Source organism: Scatophagus argus, chromosome 8, assembly GCF_020382885.2.
Source record: "Scatophagus argus isolate fScaArg1 chromosome 8, fScaArg1.pri, whole genome shotgun sequence".
Classification (NCBI taxonomy): domain Eukaryota; kingdom Metazoa; phylum Chordata; class Actinopteri; family Scatophagidae; genus Scatophagus; species Scatophagus argus.
The window spans coordinates 13,891,093-13,917,511 of record NC_058500.1 but is presented as its reverse complement, the minus strand read 5'-3'; the positions used below and the strand labels follow the sequence as shown (position 1 = coordinate 13,917,511).

At 39.3% G+C, this 26,419-nt stretch overlaps 1 protein-coding gene across 2 annotated transcripts in view; it reads right to left on the bottom strand.

Moving 5' to 3' along the window:
* cpne5a (copine Va) overlaps positions 1-26,419 on the bottom strand; it is a 67,135-nt gene that overhangs the window by 4,596 nt on the left and 36,120 nt on the right. For both annotated transcript variants that reach the window (XM_046397699.1, XM_046397701.1), the window contains 9 exons: positions 26,227-26,331; positions 23,132-23,173; positions 22,782-22,857; positions 20,756-20,809; positions 20,154-20,215; positions 8,892-8,938; positions 6,055-6,236; positions 5,161-5,288; positions 2,497-2,599 (listed from right to left, as the gene is read on the bottom strand). In XM_046397699.1, coding sequence (XP_046253655.1) covers positions 2,497-2,599; positions 5,161-5,288; positions 6,055-6,236; positions 8,892-8,938; positions 20,154-20,215; positions 20,756-20,809; positions 22,782-22,857; positions 23,132-23,173; positions 26,227-26,331 — 799 coding nt within the window. The remainder of the gene's footprint in view (positions 1-2,496; positions 2,600-5,160; positions 5,289-6,054; positions 6,237-8,891; positions 8,939-20,153; positions 20,216-20,755; positions 20,810-22,781; positions 22,858-23,131; positions 23,174-26,226; positions 26,332-26,419) is intronic.

Below are 26,419 nucleotides of genomic sequence, written 5' to 3'. Positions count from 1 at the left end.
CAGTTTCATAGTTTTACACATACAAACAGGAAAAAAGTCAAATGTGTTATTCATAAAATATGATTACCCTACATCATCCAACACACTTTCATTTATCAATGATGTTTCAAACGCAGTGAACATCAGAGCAGAAAAGCCCCACATCCTGCCTATTTAAACTAACCAAAACCTACATGATAAAGGCTTAAAAAAAAGCTTATCTTCCAAACTGGTGTGCAGGTTTCTCCACAGCATGAACTTAAACCACAGTCCTGATGTGGAGGATGTAAAAGCCCGGGCATGAATGAATGATACGTGCTTGTGGTAGAAGTGCATTAACTTGGATAAAAGTAGGTCAGCTTTCCTGGAAAAACCTCCCGAGGGGAGAGGCCTGTCACAGATCGGCCGAGGAGGACCACCCTCTCCATGTTCTCTGTCATTATTCCGCCACCATCTCTTTTCCCATTTTATCTTCCCCTGCACCAGGCTCATTCCTCATGACCTCTTGCTCTCACATGAAATACATGCATTGTGTTTGCCCCTTCCCAGCAACACAAGACCCCACAAGTACATACCTATAAATGCCAGATCAGATTCTGTAACCAGAGCTGAATTATTCAGTCTACATCATTTGTTACTTTGCTGTACTGTAAAGTCGCTCAGGGGATCTCTCTCCTTCATTCTGTCTGAACACAGACTCTCTCATACCTCTCACTGCACAGAATCACAACAAATGTACAGATAGTGATAGCAGATACCTCTTTTCATTCTAATCACTGAACTGACTTTTAAAGGATTTACTTTTTTTTCCTTGTTGTTCACATTAAGTAAGAGGTGAGAAGATCGGCACTAAAATAAGTTCTGGTGTCTCTGGTAGATAGATGTTTCCAGAGCAATTGCCACTACGTTAGCATTCAGTTTGTTTAGTGCTTTTATTTAAATAGCAAAATCCAGTATTGTCTATTCTCTATTAATTTCCTCTTAAAGTCCCAGCAAAGCAAAAATTGATAGACTCATATGGGTCTGATTCCATAGAAGTTAATCATCTCTAACTCTTGCATTGGGACGTATTTCCAAGTGAAACAGGCTTGAATGATGAGAGCAATGGTGAGTGACACATCAGGTTTACGACGATAAAGATTGCAGGCACAGAGTTACTTTTCTACATTCAGCAGCTGACATCCTCTTGTGGCAATTTATAGGTTATTTTTTATTCAAGAAGTGTTTAAAGTCAGCCACACAGGTGTAACTTCTGCTTGGACAGATGAACCATGCCAAATGCAGCTTTTTGTGTGTCTAAATCTTCAAATATTCATGGACTTTATGAAGTTACTGGTCGAGCCAGCCTCCAATCCAGACAACAAACTGACATAGACATAATCTAATACCTGTGCACAAATCAACTTATATTTTGGCTGACTGGGTCAGAGAGAGACACTCTTCTATAATTTATAATCCTGAAATAAAATTTGGAGCTTAGAACAAAAACATCAAAGGAAAGATGGCCCCAGAAGCTGTCCTGTTAGATATGTGGACGTATTAGCCACCAAAGGCTAAGCTGATACTACAGTCAATATTACCATACATTTTGGTAAGCAGCGGTATTTGTAACGTTACCAACAAATGTCTGCCAGATAAAATCCTTTGAATTATCTCTTAAAACGCGCCACAGCATCAGAGAGTAACCCAAAGTGCAGAGATGAGAACTGCATAAAACTGTTTTGTTATGATTCGTCTCAGGGCAAAGGCTAAGGCCAAGTGAGGTAGGTCATTCAGTCCTTTGCTGTGTGGACAGAGGACAGCCAGGGCCACACTGAGAAGTGGCAGCAGGAGGACACGGCAGGTCCAGCAGTGCAGAGCAGCAGACAAGATCTTAAAAGGAAGGTGTGGCTGTTCGAATGGTTTGATTAACAGTCGCAAATTCCCTTTAAACCCAGTCTGCTGTGGGTCAGGGCACCGTGTCACTGTGAGGGTCTACCTTGGCGATGATGTGTCTTAACATTGCAGCCATATTCCAACTCTAAATGAGCTCCAGTGTTTTCTTAAGACACACACAAAAAATGCAGCATGCATCATAAGAGAAACACAATGATACTTGTCCAGGCAGATGTCTCGGATGGTGTGCTTGATAAGACCCTTGTCTCTGATGAAGTGAACCTGTTGACCTGAGAGTGAATCTCAGCTGAGCCCCTCAGCATCCCGAGGGTCTCAATAAAAAGCAAAAACATTGGACGAACAAAGCGCCTGAGCACAGGCGGTGAGACAAGTGGAGCAGAAAGCATCCCATAAAGCCTCAGATCTAGTGCCACTGGCTTATAAGCCCCGCAAAGTAACAGAAAGCCCGAGAGAAGTGGCACAGCAAGCTAAAAGCACCTGCAATGCTGGTGTCTTGCAGGGCAGAGGGGAAGTGAGAGAGAGAGAAAGAGAGAGAGAGAGAGAGAGAGAGAGAGAGAGAGAGAGAGAGAGAGAGAGAGGCAGAACTGACCATCCTCCAGACAGTGTTAGAGCAGCACTTACATTCACTATGGCCTCCTTGGTCTGAGCCATGTCGGATATGACGCCATCAGTGATGATGAGCAGGACAAAGTACTGAGATCCATCCTGCACTGCTTCTGCATACCTGAAACAGAGAAATCATCCGCACAGAGCGGCTTTGTTCACACAGACCATGGTAAAGTTAAGCAAAGTTGAAAACAGATGCAAGACTACGCATTCATGGATTTCACAGAAAACTCCACCAGAGAGAAAATCTGAGAGAAGAGAGAAGCAACTGAGGGAGTCAGAGATGTTTTGTTTTTTTTTTAAAAAAAGGCAGTTAAAAAAACATGATCTACAGAAACAAACTCCCCTTCTGCCCAGCGTGTGACACAAAAACTTAATATAGACTCATAAAGAAATAAAATGTGTTGTATAGCTGTTCTCTCAGAGCTCTAACCAGACACTATTATGAAACCCATCAGAGACACCACAGCAAGTGTGGCCTAGTTTCAATTGCCCGTCGCTGGCTGCTGGTTATGAATAATGTATTAAACTGTTTATGCAAGTACTGCAGTCTAATACTTTCAGAACATTATTGATTGCCAAGCACTTGGCTGACCAGAGTTGATGAGCGAGGGGGCAGAGGGGATAAAAACCTGGCAGACCACCATAAGAGCCAAGGACAGGTCAGAGGTCAGCTTCTTCTTCTCACGTTCAGTCCGGTAAATTTGGCTGTGAGTCATTGACATTTTAATCAGAGTGCTTGCCCAGTTAATGACACAGGCAAGAGTGATGATGGGTGTTAGGACATTAAAGAGACATTTGTCTTCCTCATCTGCCCCCCAACAATGTAGGCCGCATTCACTGGAGACATTTGACCACATTAGCTGAGTAATAGCGGCAACACTGATCAATATTGTTCTACAGATAGTCTACAATTTTAGAATATTGAACTGGCACATTTGACATTCTGCACATCTAGTATCAAGTGTATATTCAGCATCAACACCTTTTTATCAATTTAAGAACATCACCTGCTTTTATTAATGAATCGGTGTTCTGTGTGTGCTGCATGCAAAACCTGCAGTAAAAACATAAATGTATGTTCTGCTCAACATGTAGCGTTAAGATCTGTTTCTGGCAAAAAGTCACTTTAATCTTTTCATCACTGGTTTACTGGTGACCTATTTTACTTGTTCTGAGCACGTGAGACACTCCAATGGTCTGCTACTTCTTTGTGAATAATTCTCAGTAATTGAGTTTTACTGCTTTTTACTTACTCTTAGTTATACTGCACCCTTTAGGCAAGGAGAGACTTTAGAAAGTATAGTTTTGTAAATGCAATTTTATAAGACCAGCTTTCAGCCCAGACTATTCAAAGCCATAATAAGACTTTTTTATTAGGCATAAAATCTTCATATTTCTTATTCATTAATCATTTTCATTCCTTGAAATCATGCAAAGAGTACTGCAAGGGCCTTTTTTATTATTCTTGTGTGTCTGTGTGGGTAGGCTGAATGAACAGAGTGTCTGTGTGTATCCTCTTATTTTGGATAGTTTTATTTCTAGCTGTTGTGGCAACTGTCAGGGGAAAGAAGCAAATGAATCTTTGAGCTTGAGGAAATTCTTAAAATAATAAACAGAATCTTAAAATCTACGTCTGTAAATGCAAAAGTTGGGTTATTAGTTAGAACTGTGACTTTAACTTATCAGTATCATTTAAAGTGGATATGTTTTCATTCCAGTTTTCATAGCGTGTAACATTTAACCAATTAAGCAGTTATACTCAGTATATAAACATTTAATAAATGGTTTGTAACTCACTGTGATGTAGCTGTAAGCAGCTTTAAGTGTTTATTAAGGTATTTGTCAAAGACTATAACTCCCCCTGTGGAAACAGATAATGAATGACAATATAGAAAAAACTGTTGTAATAATATAAAATATGTCTTCATAAGCAAAGCTAAACTTGCTCAAGAAAAAATTGTCTGTTGATAAATACATTCCGAAATGTATGAAAAGGTACTTATCTTCTTCTTAGAGTTGAATTTTTAAATGTTTATATCTTTATTGCTTAAATGCTAAATAAATGCTAAACAGGTTACAGCAGGTAGAAATGCAGATAAATGCTGATAACGTCATCTAAAATTCAAGATTGGATCCAAGGTGCACAAACCTGAGTCCAAGAGTGAGCCATGAATATTCAAGTACAAGTCAAGTCATGAGTCATCATTACTGAGAGTCCAAGCTTAGAGGTGAGACAGCGTTTCAGTGTACTGTCCATCTTAAAAGACTGTCATAGCTGCCAATTGTTATAGAGCCGCACATTCACTTTGTGCACTTTTGTAAATACAGGATGGTTACAATAGTGAAATAAAGCATACAGTGCTACATTCACAGTAAAGCTTGTTTAGTAAACACTGTGACTCATCAGCAAATGGCTGAAAAGCTACATGACATGAATCCAAACCCACACCTTACCTTAAAACTGTTACTACACTACACATCTTAAAAACAATTCACTTCATACGCCTGATTACCACTTCTGTTCATCTCAGCCTTGCAGCTGATTGTTTATTCTCTTTCTGTCTTTATACCTCTGACAGTGTTTTGTTTTGTTTTTTTTCTATTTACAGAATGACTTTCACAGAGAGGACGCCTGCACCCCGTGATGATCACTGGGACAGGTATTTGTGCTTGTACCTTGCCACGTGATTAACAACAGGAGCGAAGTTGGTGGGTCCGTACAGCTGAACCGTCTTAAGGCTTTGATGGTAAGCTTCGAGAATCCCCTCCATGCCATTACAGTATGGGTTCTCAATGTTTCCATTCTGAGAAAAGCAATAACAAAACATGAATGAACAAAAACAACAAAAGACTGTCCTCTAGTTTTTTTCTGGTGCACCTCTGACCACACTCATCAGGGATGGGTGTGGTCAGAAGTGCACCCTTCTCACACAGTGATGTCACATTGTACTGACACACTGTCAAACTTTGCTTCAAAGGTTAACTTCCTCAGCTAACCAAACATAAAAAACAAATATTAAATACTGATATTTGATATTAACAAATATTAAAACAAATATTTCAGCCAGTGCTGTAACTTCACATTTAAAAGCACTCACAAGACAAGAGCATGAAAGAATGAGGCTTCAATTATATGGTGAGATGAATCTTAATTTGCAAATTTTAATGGAAACATGGAGTGATGCAGACGTTACCCTGTAGACAGATTCCTCATTAGGCTGTACTATGCAGCAGCCAGAGCACATTAGCTGGCTGAGAAAAAGCCAAATTGATTTAAGAATCCTTCAGCCTTACAGAACCTAATTTGCACTATAAAAGGTAAATGAAATTCACTCTGAATTATGCATGTCAGAGGTATAGGAGCGTTCATCTCAAAATGCCTACATCCACATTGCACATGAAAACATGCTTATCCATACATGTTGGAGGGAGCACAAAAACACAAACATGCGTTCACACTCAAAGCTAAGCTGCACTGGGAGAGTCAGATTTTCACATAGAGTCAGATCTACTTTATGAAAAATTCTGATGATGACTTGAGTGTCTGAAATAACCCCATAGTTTACTCACCAGAGGAAACTCATGGGAGACCCTCCAATCAGGAGGCAGCTTAGCGCCAAATCCCAGAGCAGGAAACATCTTATCACTGTCATAGTCCTGGATGATCTCTCCCACAGCCTTCAGGGCCATGGCATAGGCATTCATCTGGTAAGGGTTCATGTAGTGCAGTGAAGTGGACTGGGATGGGTTTCCTTCCAAGACAAGAAAAGTCAGAGTCAGTGATGCAAACCGTGAGGCCGAAACCGATCTGACAGCTACCATCCGAGAAATATGAGTGAGACTTTCTGGACATTCTGAATCAGAGGTGGAGTTTGTTGTGTGTATTAGCAATACTGGAATTCAGTGCTTATATTTTCCTGTTCATGTTTTTGAAGTTACAATACACCTCAAGATTAACATTGGTACACTGAAAAAAGTGTGACAGGGCTAAATTAATGTTTACTTCTTGATGTTGAGCTTCTTGATGGACTATGGACACTCAGCCACCAGCCTATGGATGCCAGTGACACAGTCCACTTTCAAAGAGGCAAAACCAGACACTTTTGTTTTTCATGATTCTTCTGGTTGTTCTTGTAACACCACCTCACAGCTCCATTATGAAGATGGAGAGTCTTTACCTGTGTTTCGTGCCACTGTTAGTTGTGAGCATAAGCTGTATATGTTGATCTGACACGCAGGAGGCTACCTGTGTAAGTGGTCAATCTCAAATAGCAAGTGCCCTTGTTTTTATCCAGAAATAGTTTATCACTTTGCTTGCAGGCCTCAAAGCTCCCTGCCTTTCTGGACAGAAAATTTAGAAAAATGCAAACAGTTTTAACTGATGCTGATGTTTCACTGATTGTGTGTTTTCTGCAGGAATTGTTAAGTCACTGCCACATGCTGTTAATTGCTGTTCAGATGCTTGTTCAGAAAAATCCAATTAGTCATTTGAGGAGAGGGGCACCAATTTTAAGACTTAAAATTGGAATTTGCAGAAATTAATGATTTGAGTTCCACTGTAGTAGTGAAGAACCAAACCAAATGAAGGACCTGACCTTTATCCCAGACTTGTCAGACTCGTCAGTGAGCACGGGATGTTTTTCTTTTAACTGTTTAGAAACATATTGGCCTTAACAATTTCAGTTTACAGTTTTCCTGTAGTAAATTCTTGTAACAAGAACGCATGATGTTAAGTAGATTTGACATAGAAACGTTATGGCAAAAAAGTGACAATTAATAGCATTAATTGGATTTTCATTTGGTGCCAATTCTAAATAGATTTGAATAATTAATTTATTTAAAGATACATACACAAGAATTGCAGTTTTAATGTGTTCAATTAAGTAACATTGTTCCAAGATATGCGTTGATATATGATTTTATTTATTAAATCCAAATCATTCTTATCCACAATTAGTAAATATAAAGTAATTCCACCTAAATAGTTAGTAAATGTAAATCATTTTTTTGCAGATATTTAGTAAATCTAACTTACTTTTGTTCAGATACTTAGTAAATATTAATTGCTTTCCCTGTAAAATTGATTTGGATTTACTTTGGATTTAAATTTGCCATAATATTAGTAAATCCAAAATATTTCATAATAATTATTTCATAATAATTTCATTATTTTGTACTTAATTGTTTTGTTTAAATGTACTTAATTAAATCAATAAATTTTAATCATATTTGTAGTACTTTTTTGAGTGTACAAGCATGAATCAGTCGAAACATCACAGGCTGTTCAGTGGATACAGAGAAAAGAAAAGAAAATTAGAATAATCACATTGATATATTTTTTTATGTATATGGAAGCTATATGACTACAGTTGTCTAAAGTATTCATTTCTTTAGTAGCAATACCACAGTGTGAAAATACTCAGCATACTCAACATGTACAAGTAAAAAAAACAGAAGTAGAGAGCATCAAACTGCAATTCAAGAGCAAAATATAGTACATTAATATATTATATTATTATATTTGATGTTATTATTAATGAATCAAATGTGCTTCTGTTGGAATTTTTTCCCATTTATGTTGTAGAGTAATAGTGAGGTCAGGCAATGATGTTGGACAAAAAGGCCTGGCTTGCACTCTCCATTCCAGTTCATCCCAGAGGTGTTTGATGGAGTCGAGGTCAGGGCTCTGTGTGTGCCAGTCAAGTTTTTCCACACCAAACTCATCCAGCCATGTCTTTATGGACTTTGCTTTGTGCACTGAAGCACAGTCATGCTGGTATGGAAAAGAGCCTTCCACAAACTGTTGCCACAAAGTTGGAAGCATAGCAGTGTCCAAAATGTCTTGGTATGCTGAAGCATTAAGATTAACTTCCGTGAAAGTAAGTTGCCCTGCCGAACCCCTGAAAAACAGCCTCATAAAGAGGTGTGTCTGAATACTTTTGTCTACATAGTGTATCTCAAGCTATTGTTAAATATAGGCTGTGCTCTTGGGTCTTTAGGTGGAGGATTAAAGAGAGAGGACCACAATAGATGGCTATTTTATATTTTCTTCTTATTTATTACAGTTTTCTTTTGCATCTCTACATTTTTTGTACATGAATGCATCATGTCATCTTATTTAGCTACAGTATGTATTATTTGTTGTTTGTACAGCATTACAGCATTTTATTTTAAAATGCAGAATATTACCAATGTCTTCTCCCCTTCTCCATGTCCAGTTAAAAGATGTACTTATATGTGAACACTACAACACAATAAGAATAATAATAAAAAAAGTTTGACAAGAAAAAGTGTTACAGGCAGGGAGACAACTGCAGCTCCATCTTTGATTCATGGAAAATGCCTCAGTCATACATCAGAGGAAGGAAATGGAAGCAGAACGGGGTGTTGGTAGTCAAAACACTCACCATTTGATGCAGTGAAATCAATGGCCACTGTGAAGTGAATCTGAGTCCTGAAACAGATGAATAGGGGAGAGGATTCTGTTAACAAAAGAGAGGCAGGAAAACTCAGTGTTGCACTTTAATGAGGCTCTAATCTCTGCTCGCCTCTCATCTGAGAGGAGGTGTGACAAAACAAAACCCAAAACAGAGCTGATAATACACCTTTACTGTCTGTGCAAAATGAGATACAATCAGGTTTTATTATTCAATTTTATGAAACGGAGGGATCATACATTTTCTTATGGTCAAACAGCATCCACAGCACTGTTTTGATCTTAAATTAAAATGTCGTATTTAAAGATTTGACAGCACATCGTCAAAGTCAACCACAAGAGTAATTTATCACAAGGTCTCCACAAACACATGAGTTTCTGCAGCTGGCTTTGAACATCACTGAGAAAAAAAATATGATTATTAACAAGGCACAAGAGCTGTGAAAAGAATATAATCCAAATTCCTTGCTAGCTGTTTTGACTATTTGTAGTACCTTGTTTGTTCAAGTTTGAGACAAAAGTAGTAAGATAAACAGAGTCCTGTATACTGCGCACCCGAACATGCATTATAGTCACTATCATCATCATAATCATCATTATTGTCTTGGTTGCTATTGCATGATTAGTGGAAAGCTTGATGTCTTTCATTCACTGCATCAACCTGAAAAAGCAGACTCAAAAAATGCACAAATTTCAGTTCATATTTTTTATTCATGAGCCTGTAATGATGCCAAAACCTTGAAAAGAAACTAAACATGGCCTAACTAGTCTCTGCTGGATTTGCGCGCTTCCCCCGAGAGACAAACAAAGAGCAAAGGGAACGGCGGCTTAGATCAAAGTGTGAGCTCTTTCATTGTGATTAACACTGATTGCCTTTCCTGACTTTACCTCCATTCAGAAATTCCCACAAGCAAAGTACTGGAGATAATGGTGACTTCCTCCTGGGGAGACTCTGACCCCAGCTCATTAATCAGCATTGAGCTGGACCACTCAGCTGACAAAAGGGAATTGTTACAATGGCATGCTGCCTCAATTTGAAAGTCTCTGCTGATTTCTGCCGTTAGTTTTGAATGTTTGGCTTGCATAGCAAGGTGGCGAGTTTGAGTTATGGTGGAGCGCAGGATAGCAGAAATGGTCACACAGGTACTGTCAGTCAAACTGCCAATTAGATCATCAGAGCATTACTGGGAAACTCATCCTTGGACAGTAGCTGCTAAACTCTGCAGTAAGTGGAAGTGCCTACAACATGATCCATTCCTTCTTTTATCTGTTTATATAAACAGATGGTAGCATTGACTTGTGTCACATTCATAGCATTAACAGCCATCAACAACCCACAGTTCCATAAAGTAAACACTTAGTTTAACAAAATACAAAAATACATACACCGTTAACTCTAAAGAGATTGTACAAATCAATAATAGAAGTATCTAAAAAATAGTAGTGATATTATTTCCGACTGTAATAGTTATATATCAAGTTAAACTTTCCGATTCCACATTCCAGCTTCTCAAATGTAGGAATTTGATGCTTTTCTATTTCCAACATGACAAACTGAATATTTTTGGTTTTGGTCTGACAAAACAATTAGAACATCAGCGTGGGCTGAGGGAAATTTTGCTGGGCATTTGCAACCAATTTCTCAAAAATATAAATAATCTACAGTTAACCTGACAATAGAAATAATCAATAAAATAACTTTTAGAGTTAAGTCATACTTTCCAGTGCTTTACTGGTGAAGTTATCAAACTTAATATATCATTTTCTTCCCTGTGCTTCAGTTCTGTACATCCATAATGGGCAACACCACAACTCCAGATTTGCATCCAATGGCAACATTTAGTGTAAATGAAGACCTGCAACTGATGCTTTGTTATTTACCATTTTTTGGGGAAAAAAACCACAAACCTCTCAGTACTTTGGTCTAACATCAGCACTACACTGGACTGTGGTTAGAGTTAGGGTGGTCATCTCCACCTATAAACCCCTCTTTCCCACGCTTGCAGAGTAGTTTTCAGTGAGGACAGACTAGATGAAAAGGTTCAGGTTCAGTGGTGTCCATTTCCATGAGAGAAAGGTACTTAGTAACAAACAGACCAACAGACCGTGGACACACATTGTCTTCTGGGGATCAGTATTTGCTTCTGTCTGTCAGCTGCTTGTCACAGGAGGAGCTATATTGCGTATGTCTGTATTCAACTGACTGGCTTGCAGTGTTTTTCCCCCTATCTCTGTTCCCCTTGTGACACACATTGGGGATTTGTTTCAAACCCAAGCTCAGAAATTATTTTGAGACTAAAAGAAATCAATACAGATTGATGTTGACTGTCTGTTTTGTAGATCTTCTAACAGCTAGTGGCTGCTCTGGGGTTACTATTTTTATCCCTGAAACCCCACATCTACAGTCCTTGAGAGCAAGTAATCTTTTGGTCATCTTTCATTTTTTTAGACTCTTCCTTGAATGATGTATTGCTCTGTGGACAAATTAATGTGCCATCACTATTTCCAACATTTGATCAGGAGTCCATAAATCTGACACCCGCCATTAAATGGCCTCCTCCAGCCTGATTCAGTACAAATCATTCAGAACAGGAAGTCCAGTAATTCCCTCTGGGCTTCACTCTGTCCTTTCATATCATCACTAACTTGCTCAGCAGCTCCTCTTCTCTCAGATTTGTGCTCAGCTGAAATGACAGCTATTCAACCAGGCTGTGTATCACCTTGACTCACTGCAACAGTTTAAAATAGGTACAAACATATCAGTGTCGTATTGACTTTCCTCTTCCAGTTAGAAAAACACCATATGGCAGGAGACTTTGTAATGTGAAATCCCTGCAGTCTTGGCAGTCTGAGTTGGGTGGGATATTGTATGTAATGTTATAACAAGGAATGCAAATACAGCACACCTACAATCTCATCAGCATGTGTTGGAATTCAGCCAGCCCAGAACTGCGACAATGAACACATTGGCACAGTGCTTTTCCTTGTGTAATGAAATGCGTGGCTGGGGGTCTTTGGCAGGAATGGAATATAATATCCATAATTATGTTTTCATTGTGTTTTGTTACCTTAGAATGAGCCTTTTATATCTACAGAGCAGGTCCTCTTCCACAGAGTCCATGACATTAGCACCCACAATGCTTCTATAGTAGCCTAGAGCACACAAACCAAACTCTGGCTCCTGAGAGGACCTTTCACATCTTTAGCAGCCACCGTTGGATGTCCTACATGCTTGCAAAGAGAGGGTGAGGTGAGGGGTATTCCGTCACTGCTAGATGCTGTTAACCCTACACACTGGTCCTTTAAAGTCATTGTTAGCTTCCTCGATAGAGACCCGACACTTTCTGATCTTCATTGGTACTACAAAAACACAATGCTTTATTGCTTATGTTTGATAGTATCTCTTATCTATTATTAACTGAGGGATTAAATAAAGATACAGATTAAAAGCCCTTGTAATGTCTACAGGTATTCCCCTTAAGGCTGCTTACTGCCCCAACAACCACCCACACCAGAAAAGTAGAACAACCTGTATGTTGCCTAAGAGACGAAACACAGGGCAAAAAATATCAGCTGTTGTCAGCTTGCTGTTTCTTAATTTGAGCACATGGTAATAACTGAAAGCTACCTGGTGAAAATATCAACATTTTTAGTAACACTATCTTCTCTCATATTGGACTGTGGTGACTGGTGAGTAAGAGAATAATGAGAGATTTTAGTATAAAAATCAATTTGAATCTAAAAAAAAGTATGTGAGATGAAAGGGGAGTGTAGAAGGTGTGTCCCCTGTATCCCCAGAGGAAATTACACTTTCAATATTTAGTATGCAGCAGTAAAAGTGGTTGTAAAACAAAATAAAATAAAATGACTTACATTTCCCAGCTGTAACAATTCCCTGGACAAAAGCAAATTAATTGTGTCATAATAAATTCAAAGGTTTATCACCTTTTCTATAAATGCAAACATGGACAGGACCAGCAGTGGCCCAGTGTCAGAATGAAACACCAAAGATGCACAAAACCTTGCAGTCCAGTAAAAAGGAACTGAAATCTTTAAAAAGCTATATCATTGTGCTTTTACAAGTTGAACAGATAACAAATCATTATGTATGCACTAAGGTATGAGAAAAATCTCTCCCTATTTTCGAGAGTCAGTTTATGTCAGATGGCAGCAGAAGACAAAGAAAAGAAAATGGTTCAAGTGTTAAAAAAAACAAATAATAGATTGTCATTCTGCAGTCTGGCAAATAAGCAAACCTAAAAGAAATGAAAAAATAGCAGTATCAATTTTTCCAATTTCCGGACAACAGGATATTTTGGGATTAAACTATTAAACCTTAATAAGATCCTTACACAATAGAGGCTGCATACAAGCCATTACACGGCCGATCTCACCACAGATTTAATTTAAAAAGAAACATTTCAACATGTGATGAAAAGAATATAAATCTTTCATTAGCCTCTCAGAATCAGCGCAGTATATGGCTTTTGGACTTTAATTACCTCTATTTGACTATATCTCTGCTCCAATTGAGCGTGAATGAAAATTTATGAAAAACCGATTCACTGTGAAACCAGTCAGGATGTGATGGTCTGTCTGGTGAAGAAATTGCCTTTTCACCCTCCACTTCAAAAATCATCTAAAATGCATCAGGTTAGTTATCTCCTGTTAGAAAGGGAGCAGCAAAGCAAACACATGAGGGGAATCAGTGTCATAAATCTAAAATATCCTGCTCATATTTCTCATCAGCTCTCTTACTGTCAGGGTTCACAGGCAGCCAGGTTCAGTTTTTCTCTTTCTGTTGCTTTGTATACATCAGTATGAGTTGAAGAAAAGTCTTCTCTATCAACCAGCTACAGCAGTACAGATGCCAAATCAAGACTAAGTGATTCGTTGGATAAACGCTGACGCTGCTCTGTGCCAGAATTCATACACTGCAATTTTTCTCCTTGATGTGAATGTGTACAATCTGCACTCAAGGTGAATTAAATCTGAATCTGATTCAAAAATATTTTGCAACTTGGTGTTTGTCAAAAGCATCTGTGAATAGGCAGAAACTTTGCCACTGTGCATTGATTTCGAACTTAAGATCGCTTTTAGAAAATGTGTGAGTGTAAGATTAGGACATTGTGCGCTGCTTCTTTCCTCGAATGCTATATAGAAAATTAAAACATCTTATAATGAGACAAACACATTTAATTTTCATTGGCCCATGCTCAGCATACGCTGCATGTTTGATTGTCCCTGTGGGGCGAATGTTTTCGTTTCTAATGAGGTTCTGTGAGTTTTTCTCATCTTCATTTGAAGGGTTAAGGTTACGTGGGTGTGGTTTATTTTCATAATGTGGATGTTGTGAAGCCCTTTGAGACAGTAACAGTTATCAAGGGAACTAACCTGAAAAATGTTCAGTGGAGAATAGGCTCTAACTATAGACACTAAGATTTCCATGTTGCCTAAAGGTTTTCCAGTTAAATTGACCAAAACAGCAGCTACTCTTACTGAATTCCCTTCAGTTAAACACTGCAAGTCTGGTGTTTCATCTTCCATGGATACAGTTAATCTTACCCATCATGGATCAACAGCACCCTCATTATTTCACCCCTCCCCTGCCAGTTTTAGTAATCTTGTCTATTTTCTTCATCAGTCTGTCGTGCAATTTGGTCCAGGCAGAGAGTCTGTTAAATGCAACATCTTCTTTTGTTTGCTTGTTTTTGTTTTTCTGATAAATCGGGTTATTTATGAATGTGGAGATTTGATGTTGTGAAATTACATCTTTGCAGTCACAAATCTCTTAGCTAAAACAGCTTCAACTGATCATGGAGATCTGTTAGATAACGGCAATGTGATGAGCTTGTGCATCTAAAATAAACATAAAATGGCCCAGAGATACTGTTCTGAGCTGCTGGCCCATAAATAGACATCAAAGGAATGGAAAGCCACTCACTCATAAATCAGATACAATATTTGAATTTTCAGTTATGTGACTGAATATTTCAGCTCATATGGGTCTGGTTCAATAAAAAAGCCATATGCTTTGAAGCTGACATATGTACAGTTTTTAGGACAGGTGGAGCATAAATATAAAAACAATGTAAAAACAAAGTCCACAGGGAGAAGCGCAAAAAGGTCTCAAGCCGCAGCACAACTGCATTGTAGGAACCAGCAGGTATATGACAATGAGAAAAAATCTGGACGCTAAAATTCAAATCAAGCAATACATCTACAGCAAATACAACATATTAGATCTTATTACATTTTGTACTGTATTTAAAAAAAATCTTATTTGTAATTTCTGCTCTGTGGAAAAAGTAAGTGTGGAGTTCTTTACATTTGGGTGCATATTCTACATTGAAGAAGTATACAACATAATACATGAGTGCACATACATCAAAATAGCCTACACTCAGATTTATTCGATACAGTTAACTTAAAGTAATGCAGTAATGCAGTCCTGCATGAGAGTTCTTATCACAGCTATCGATATATTGCTCTCTATATATGTGTAGCTATATCTATGTTTATTATGTTCATTTTTTGTTTGGTCCATTTTGGTGAGATGTTGATTCTCTTTCAAACATTAGAACCTTAATGAAGATAAAATTGGGTTTTGTGGCTGTTTCATTTGACATCAGTAGGTTCACATAGCCATACCTGAAAAAACTGACTGATGTGTAAATCTTACTGATGAGCAAACATTCAAACCAATTAAAAAAACTAATTCTGAGTGAGACTAAAAGAAACCGGGTCGAGTCTTAAACCACAAAGAAATAAAACTGCACAAAAACGACCCGAGATCAAATTCTGTGATTATGTACAAAATAACCATCCACATGTTTTCTGTTTGTCGGATGCTGTTTTTCTATTTTGTATTTGCTGTTTCTTAGAATATGGACATGAAGTATTAATGTTCACTGCTCTGAATTAATTGTCATGTTCTGTATATACGTTAATCAAATGATTCCTGGCTTTTATCCAGAAGAAGAAAACAATATTTGCGGTGATGTTGGTTCATCTATTTCTTCCGGATATGTTCATATTGTTTTTCACAAGCAGGCTACAATACCAGGGATCATTTTAAAAAAAAGACATATAGACGTATATAAACAAGATATCATTGGTCCATTCTGCATCCCCCATAACTGTCATGTTTTTAATGACGTCTTCTAGATAATTGTTATCTCCTTATGAGGATTTTAAGACACAAGTACTTCTGCTGTTGAGAGCACTTCTCAAAGAAAAACATTCAGTGGGACGATGACAACAGAAGGCACAGAGGCTGCAGCAAGTCTGTCATGGTGATTTAAAAGACCTCACTATTACAACACGAACGCTGGAACGATTTCCTTTCAGCGCTTTCATTTATCTGTTTTTTAACAAATTGCCACAATGATGAGTGTTTTTAAAGTAATGCATGACACTGAAACCATACAAAAGAGCTGATGAGCTTTTAACAGTACCACTCCACATAATGCTTCACTCCCTGCTGGGTCACATTAATTAATGGGGTAATCTGTCATCTCAGTTTTGTGTGAAGATTACAACTTTTCGTTTAACATGATGGATAAAATGCCGTTTCAAGCCTCAAATAATTATTTTATTTATTTCATTTAAAGAGTTCACTTCCAACCTGATTTTAAATAACAAATGACTTCCACAACTTTATGAACTGATTAAGATGAATGCAACATGTGCAGCCTTTGACACGGGCTGCACTTATTCTCATAATACGAATTAGAGTTCAAAAAGATTTCTGTTAAGATCAGAATAAATTACTCTTTCAGAACTGAATTTCAGTCGACGTGTTGTGTTTTAAACATTCCAAAACCATTAAAATGACGAATATTTGCCATTTTTTAGCTACATGTTCAGGTTGGATAAAATCCAACTCTTCCCCTGAGAGAGTCTCCAGGGACACATCTATAAAATGTAACGTTTACTAGTTTACCATTAAACAGAAGGCTTACCTTCTGTTCAATAACTAGCTCTTGAAAAAGGTCCATCATTTTACGAAATGTTATCTTTTGGTGGAGTGTTGGATTTGATGTCTTACCGTACATATTAGAATAAAGCACATTTTCCCTGCAATCTGCCAGCAATGTGTCAAGCCATCTGTCAAAATATTTGACCAGGATTTTTGATGGTGACATCTTTGATCAACAGCTTAGTTGGCTGTCTTTCCTTTTGCATTCAGGAAACATGACTTTGCCATCAGAGGAAAAAACACACACTATTTTTTTTTTTATGATTTTTTATTTTTGAAATTTCTCTTCATAAACTGAGCTTCTGTAGATATTTATCTGTTCTGAACAATCATTTGGTATATGAAGGCAAAATCTGATGGAATGGCACAAGGTCTTACAGCATTTGTAGGATAGGAGTTGTTGTTCATCTTATTTCAAGGTTTTATTTGGGCCAAACCGATTACAGACATTTATTATCTCACTAAAACTCTAACGTCCCACACAGTCATGAACAGTGTTACCTCTCACTTCTGTCTTTGAGCTCCCATCCCCCCAAATGTCAGGAATACGTCTGCATCCAACTGAGGGCCCGTGTCTACAGAGCCTTGGGAAAATGTGCTGCTCCCAGACATTTTCATATCTGAACTTTTCAGAAAGATGCTGGAGTCGTCACTGTCACTCTTTTACAGGACTCATCACCTGTCACACTGGTCCCACTGTATCTGTCTATGCTGACTTTTATCATAACAAAGAAAAGCCCTTTTGTTGTAGCAGGTTGGCCGGAAGCAGAGCTTTGCTGGCGAGTGTTGTTCTTTTACCGCCCCAGTAGTTGTGAACTTGTTGTTCTGTGCAGTCCACCCTCTGTTAACATAATGTTAAGTTCACGATGTAGATAATATCAGCAAAACCTGAGACTGCATTTCTCTCACCACACAAGCACTTCACCCCATCACTCCATAGCGCAATGCCAATGATTTTCTGCCACCAAAAAGCCTTAAATAGACACGGAGTGACAACAGCGAGGACACTATCAGGGTTTCTCAGAACTTGTGTTTATCTGGGCTTTGTGAATAGAAAATGACGTTAAAATGCACCAACACAAGAAAAAGAACCCCAGTAACTGACATAGCACTTGCTGTTTGTCCATTGTCTTGTCCCTCTATTGTCCTACAGTATCTCAGAGACAAATTAAATCAGAGGCGAGCGGGTAATAAAGGTGAGGAAGAAAACACTGTTTCACACTTTGAGAGTGTGTATGTGTGGATACAGATTGTGTGTCCGTTTGTGTGAGCTGGAGAGAGACCAACTGGACAGATCTGGGACACTCAGCCATGAGTGGCAGAGCAGCAGAAAACTAAAACCGGGGCAGCCACTGATCCACCGAGAAACATTTCCATTTGTGACAGGTTGCCTGCCCTTAATTAAGCTCTCAGATCTTCTCCATATTTTATCATAGTCATTCATATTCATTCATGCTTTAGTTGTGGATGTGGACAAGATCGGCAGCTTCGAGGACCACACTGTCACACGTGTGGAAAATTCCAGGCCAGTCAGTAACTGCAGTCAGTAACGGAGAAGAAAATGCAGGCGGGTGCTACGCAGGGCAGCAGGGGAGCCAAAGTAATGCATTTAAATCTTCTGTATGTATTAACTGTCACAACACTGATTTTCTACCTTATTCCCATGTATTAGTAACCACCACGACAGCTTTACAATACCCACAACACTCACTCATGTCTGCATTGCTGTAAGGATATTTAGTTAACGCCCACCCTTCACTGATAATTAATATTGTATCTATGTAAAGTGAAACTACAGTAAGATGTGCTTTCTTCTCTCCTCACAGCTTCTGGGGGTGCAGTAGTCATAAATGCTGTACTATTTCACTTGAGCAACTGCTCGAGTTTTTGATCAACCATGCTGGCTTACTAAAATATACCAACAAAAGACATAACAGATTATGTAACCTTTTCATATTTGTTTTTCCGCTGTTTGTTTTTTTGCTGATAGCCTACAATAGCCTACAGTTGAGAGGCAGACAAGAAACCAGCCTGACTTACACCAAAGATCTCTGACTGAATTCCAACTGGGGACATTTAAGTTAGGTGGTCCAGACCACTTGACCAATGCAGTGCCCTGAAATCACATTTTATAACCCACTGGAGTCAACACATGCCAGTCTGAATCAAAATCCACTGTTGATAACGTGCAGCAAACTGAGACAGCGTCTCAGGATGCTGCCATTTTGGCTGCAGCAGCACCACAATCTTTAACAATAAACACTACCAGCTAGAAGCTAAAATAGCTGGCAAGAGGACAATGCGAACAAAGCTCTAGTGTGTGACAACAGGGGTTATAATTATTGTTTTTATTGTCATTTTTACTGTTACTGCAGGGAATAAAGCTATCGCACACAGTAGCTGCTAACAGGGTTCAACCAGATTTTATTTTTTTTAATCACAAAAGTGATTTACTTTGTTTTAACAGCATATGCCCATACCTGCTGTGTTTGTTAGGCATGCACAAAAGTTACTTCAGCTTTTAGCAAATGGTTATGCTATGAAGTTTATGCAAGCAGTAAGATGAAATCAGCCGTCACCACACGGGGACGGTCTAATGCTGCTTTCGCATCATGAGGGACGGATGGTAGAGATGGGAAAGACTCCCACATTAACATCATGGACACCTGCATTGTCAAGATGGCTGTATGTAAACTCTATATTATAGAGTTTGTTGTTTTAGAATTAAAATAGTGTGTATGACAATATAACACCATGTCCATTTCAGTACAGCACATTTCAATCTTTGCTTGCAGTTATTTATTTATTTATTTTCATTTCAATAGTTAAACCACTGCACCAAGATGTCTTCAGCCTAACTGAAAAGTCAGTTTTCACTGTTTGTGCTCTGGAGGTTTCCACATCACGGCTGAGTCAGTTGCAGACTGAACTACGCTGGACTTCCAGACCCGTTGCGATGTTCTAAAACCTGCCAGTACATGCAGGTCTTAAACTGGGATCTAAAGTGAGCATAGAGAAACTTTCCTCCTACAGCTGGTGAATGTGAAACAACCTTCAAATTCATCATTCTGCACAGTTAAGCTCAAGCATCCATGTGAAGTAACCAAACACGCTTTTGACTGGAGGAAGACTTAATTATATATTGTCAGAGTTTCTGTGTGATTGCCCCAAGGAGCCTGGTACAAACGTAATACGTCAATATACTGTGTATTCAGATAAAAAGCATAAGTGTCAGACACACACTGAACTCACCCTCCTTTGATGTAATCCAGAAACGTGTGCTCTGACTCCACATTGAATGACAACAAGGACACCTGTTGGGAAAAAAAAAATGTCCCAAAGAGATTATCTCATGCTCTGTAATTGAGGAAAGCAAAATCTACCAATCTGCACATTAACACTGACCTCTGAGCTAACCACCCACAAAATCACTTATGCACACCAGAATATTAGTATTACAGTCATTGAGAGAACAGTGTACCGATGGATGATCAGTGTGATGAATGACTAGCCACAGATTTTAATTACAGAGTCAAGCTAAAGTAAGAGCAGCCAAAGCACTCAGGCAGTAACAAAGCTGTGCTTCATCTATGACCATTCATCACCACTCTCCCCTGATACTGTGGACTTGGTTATTCACCCTGTTTGAGGTCACACTAATATTTTCCCATCTACTTAAATTTACTTTCTGAAGCATAAGCTCGGAGTCTGGGAGTATAACAAAAATATTTAACAGAGCTGAACTGCCTCATGCAAGCTGCTAAGAGGAAACCTCCTGATAAATGCAAAAGCGAAGGATGTCAGCAGTGTGAATGCATCAGGAGGGCGGCTCTTATCTCAGGACTCACACTCACCGTCCCGGAGTTGATGTATCTCTTTTTCTTTAATTTCTTCTTGGGATTCACCACCTGGTATGAATAGAAAAGAAAGGATGAGAATAATGTAAACTTGCAGCATAATTATTTTTATCCAACCCTAGGCAAGAAATAAATACATCTTTGTCCCTGCACTCGATGTCTGTAAGGTAATGGAGCATAGGGACTGTTTCCAATAACTGCAGTAGGTGAGGATGAGATAGCACTGATTATACCTCACAGCCAAATACTGATTATTCAGAGGGATTTTTGTAAAAAAAAAACCTAGACTGTGCAGTACATTTTACATGCACAAGGTACGTGAGGATTGTGGAAAACATATCTGCTATAACATATTATGACATAGCGTGCAATTCAGCGGTGAAGAATAATGCATAATGTGGGCAAATACACAAATACAGGCTGATGATGAGAGATTACAGAGCTCCCTGCTCTAAATTCATGTTACTGTTTGTAAGGCCAAAAACAGTTTGCAACAGAGAAGCCATCAAGGTCAAATATATCTACTGCTTATTCCACGGGTCTGCAGACAAACATAAAGCACAAGCCTGGAGGAAACTGTGCTGTATAATCAAATAAAAAATATCCCGTTAACTTCCTTTCTCCTCCTCTCTGTAGGCACCGTTCCTCCATCTTGCCCCTGTACTGTTTAGTGTTACTCGTCCAACTCCTCCAACACAGATGATGCCTCAGAGCACTGCGGCCATCACTCATTCAGCTGCCAGGTTCACATTAAGTCACACAGACATCACCCTCAATTACACCAACCAATGTTAGCATTTGGCTGCTGTCATCTCAGCTCACAAAGCAAACATTTGCAGGCGGCATGCACGTCACGCTGAGCACACAGGAATCTGCAAAGAGTCCAAGACTGCAGGCCAGTGACCTATTCAAGTTTGTTATTTGTCAACACTGAAAAGGGGGCTTCGTGTAATTTTTGGACACATCTTGAAGCTGATTCAAGGGCACTGACCTGGCAAAGAGTGCATACAGAGGCCGCTGTGTTTCAGTTTCTAATTAAAATACAGACACGTTTGGTGAAGGGTAATGGATGAACCTTCCTCTGCCATGTCAGCAGTGTGAAAAGGCAACTCTGCCTGCCACTCACTGTTTCTCTATCTCACTATCTCTGTCTTTACCGATCCCCATCTCCCCTCCAACCTCTTCCCTCTCACTCTCTTCACAAGCCCTGTTCTTTCCTTAAGCCACATCCATGACTAATTTAAAGGCTAATGTAACATGGCAACTCTTTAAATGAGCAGAGACCAATAAGAATCTCCAAGCACCGAACAGTAATACCCACTTTGACCCTCCAAGGACCATCCAAAAAAGCATAGCTCTGTTGCCTTCCCATTTGTATTCTCCCCACAGACACACCCTTCTTCACCTGGTCTGCCGCAATGCTTAACCTCTCTGGAGAGACAGAGGAGGTTAGCTGTTAATCTCAAACAGCTTCAAGTCTGGTTCAAGTAAATACATCCTCCTAAAGTCACAGAACTTTGGATAACAAGACCTTGCTGAGCCAAGGTCTTGAATCAAAGACGTTTTCTCACATTGGCACCCAGAAATGGAGCTTAGGCTTTGCCCTAGCACAACAACTTTACAGCCAAAGGTGCATCCACGCTTCAGTCATTAATGGTTCTGTTTAGCCACACAAGTAATGGGTAATGGGACACACAAAAATCTTTTAGATTTAAAATATTTTAGAAATCAAATCTTTGCTATTAGTCCTATCCTTGCTATAAGGGAGGCCTGGTTTAAATTGTGACCATGATTCTACTTCAAAGTAGAGGTCAATAGGAGGTAAATAAAACATGCAACAAGATAGAGAACAACCATTTTTTTTGACACCATGAAGTGAAAAAAGGTTGTCAACAGAGTTGAACTTTATTAGTCAAACTGAACTGTGAAGCTAGAATGTCTGTTTTAAATAAAGGTGCTCTGAGGGAAAACAGAGAGGGTGATAACAGTATGGACAACAGTATCATATTTTAACTCCACTCACCTCGTAGACATTTAACTGGTTCTGACCTCGACAGAGCTCTTTGTAGCTCGTGGTGAATTCGCCGATGAAATCGTGACTGGAGAAAAGAGACAGAGAGACAAAAACTGCATTACATACATCCAGATACACACAGATACAGCCCTGAGAGGTAAGAGATCAAATTACACCACAGGAACTGATGCACAGATGGAATCTAGTAATGAATTGTTAATGAAAAAATTACAAGCAATTAAGGGGGAAAGATTGTGAATGTGATGAAAATGTAATTTATGGAAGACAGTGAGCAAGATGTGAGGTAGATGTTACACAGTGTGTGTGTGTGTCTCTCTGTGTTTGTGGTTGTCCGTTACCTCCCATCTCTGTCCCAGTCATACACCTCCACTTTGATTGTCCTATAAAACACATCAAAAGAGAGGGGAAAAAGATTTTGGTGGTGTGAGCACCTTTATGTAACAGGACAAGCGCTACCTGAACGTCCTTCAGGGATACTTCACAGACAGCATTTCTGATTGATGCAGCCAAAAACAAGCTGTTAAAGTTCATTAAAAGCTAATGAAGGCTGAATTAAATCAATCACAGAGCCCTCTGTGTGTTTTGTATGCAAAAAACACAACCTTTCAAGGATCGAATAAGAGTGACAAACATTTGTAACAAAACTATACAAATCAACAAAACTTATTTTATTTCTATCAGTAATCCAAATAAAGGGGAAGAGAGGGGGGAGTGAAGCAAAACAAACTGTTTTGGTTGGTGGCATCAAGGATTTTAATGAATTGTTTAAAAGCGAGTTTGTGTTTGTCACAGAAGAGAGTGCAGGTTGATAGAGGTGCCAAAAGTTTGGGTAAAGCATTTCCCTGCACAGACCAAAGATAGAAAGCTAACCTCTTGGGAGGGAGCATATTTTGCAAGTTCCTGAAATAAGTTGGAAGGTAAGAACCCATATAAATAAACCTGAGAGAATTCACTGAGAATGAGCAAAGTGCTGCCTCTCTTCTTCTTGATCTGGTTGAATGATCAGTAGCTTGTACCCTCCATCAACTGCTGTCAATCATAAGTCAGTGGGTCCAGGAGGAGGAGGGAAGGTGATGGAGGGCTGCTCTGTTACCCTGACCTGAACTACTTCTGTCTGCATCTAACATATTTCCCCTCCCAACAAACATGTGTGATCGATGTTGGGAGAGATAATGCAAGAATCGTACTGTGAATCAATGCTTAAACCAGTCGTTTTCTCACTCTAAGTACAACATTTAACACAGGGAGATATTCAGATTTAAGAGCCTGACTGAGTGGAGAGTCAAATATTCTTGATACTCTAGACAATAATCTAATGTGTTTTGACACTTGCTGCCAGCGTGGCAGATGACTCCCCAACAATGTGTCAGTCACCATCAATTTTCTCTAATGTCATTTTCTAATCATTAGGGTCATGAGCAGCGCTACAACACGATCATATCTAAGGGTGACTCACTTGATCACTTTTACTTTGGCTCCTGCATGCACTGCATGTCTGAGTGGAAAGAGGAGGGATTTCACTTTCTGATTGTTATTAAAGCCAGATGATTACAAGAGACTTGACAATTTCACATGAGACTGAAACACATGGCTGAGAAGAGGAAGTAAACACAAATCAAGACTCTGGGCCCTATTTAAACCATCTGTGGCTCATAGCTCAAGTCCTGGGCACGAATGCATCTGGGGCATGTAGATTTCCCTTTTGCAAGTTGAACGATGCATAACATGGGTGCAAAATAAGGAGAAATGTTGGTTGTATTTAGACTCTTAATTAATCATTGGTGTGTTTTGGGTATAACATGAATTTAAACAATCAGAGTGTTATTTCCTATTCTGGCCCACTGCTATTTAAACCGTGTTATTTGTCTCTCTGAAGGATAAGTATGTGGTCCTTGGCCAGTGGATTCTCTGCCTCCTTCCTCTCTGAGTCTTCAGTCCCATCAACAACTCCATTTGACTGAATAGGAGCGAATGCCCTGATATTTGACTGAGGAGGAGGAGGACGGTTGCTACGTGTCCCTGTGTGTGATTCTTACTGTCAGTGGCACAGTCTCTTTTTTGTCTCAAGAAGTACATTCCCTTACTTAGGACGGACGCTGGGCGTGAAAATGACAATTGCATTGGTCGAACACTAGCTATGACACTTTGCTTCGGTGTAAGACACAGACCTCTGTGTGGATTTCATCATCCTTCATGGTCTGTATATATATTTGCAGTCTATCTACCAAATATTGCTATTTATGCCTACTCTGTACACACTAAGTCTATTACAAGGCTGTCTGGCCTGGAACCTCTGTTGCTCTTCCCGAGCTTTCTTCTTTTTGCCCTTGTCTGCATTGTGCATGGGTCTATAGGAAAGAACGTGTAGTGCGCTGTATGGATTGGAAAGACCTTTGAGTCGTATTTAAACTGACTTGACTTGAAACTATTTAAATGAACACAATGAAAAGCACAGTGACTCAGTCTGTGAAAGCTGCATTATCCGTGGAGCACAAAGAGACGTTCACAGACAAATGAGTCAAAGAAACTCAAATACTGTGGGTCAAAACCAGGCCAAATGCAATTATTACAAAGCCACAATGTTTTAAACATAATTTAAAAATGAAAATTGCGCTGGCTTGGCTGTAGCTCTTAAAAAAAACAGTGTACAGAAAACTGTAGATATTTCACACAAAACACTGGGGAGACATTAAGTTGCTGTAGATTTCTCTTGCCATCAAAATCCTCAAAGGGAATCAGGCGTCTTTCATGCTTCCACTCCATCTGTCTGACCCAATTAGCTTCTCCAGGCAGGAGAGCAGAGCCAGGATCGAAGTGAAGAACCTCTGTTGACACCCAGCGTGGTGGAGAGGCCAAGGTTTGACATGTTCTTTGACGACTTATACACACTCTCATGCACATACACACACGCACACACACTCACAGAGCGGGGCTCCTCTGCTGTTCCAGCCACCTGTCAACATCTATAGAATGACAAGTCCAGCCAAACCCCCCCCCCCACACACACACACTTTCATTTTCTCTCCTCTTATTTTTTCATTCTCCTGCCAAAATTCTTCCTGCTCGTTGGGCATCCCGCGAGGCCCTTTGCTCGCAGGAGATTCAGATAAGATAGGAGATGCCACTGGAGCAGCCAATCAGAAAGTTAAAATGCTCTGAAAATGCTCTCGCCGCTTGTGGGCAAATCAATGAACAGCCAGCAAAGTAACATGTGGTCAGAGATAGGCCTGTAATAATTCCCTATTTCATCAGTAGATAAAATAATGCTCGAAAATCAATGGTGTCTAAATTTGACAGACCCAGCCCATTTCGAAATAAGCACATGGCATAGTGAAACTCTGCTGGGCTTTGATTTCCGATGGAAAGTCACTCTCAGAGTATGAGTATGTATGAGTGTGCAGAATACTTTGTCGTACATCATCATTCCTCCTACCTGTCATAGTCTCCATTGCAGAGTGCTCTGACAGGGATAGAGAAGGCCTGCCACACAGGGTTCAGCGTGTTTTTCACCACTTCAGTCTTGTGGCAGATGGTGAACCTGGAGATGCAGGTCAACAGGGATTTAAAGTCCTAAAAGGCATATCTCTTGGAATAAAAAACTATGCCAAAGTCTTTCCACCATGCCT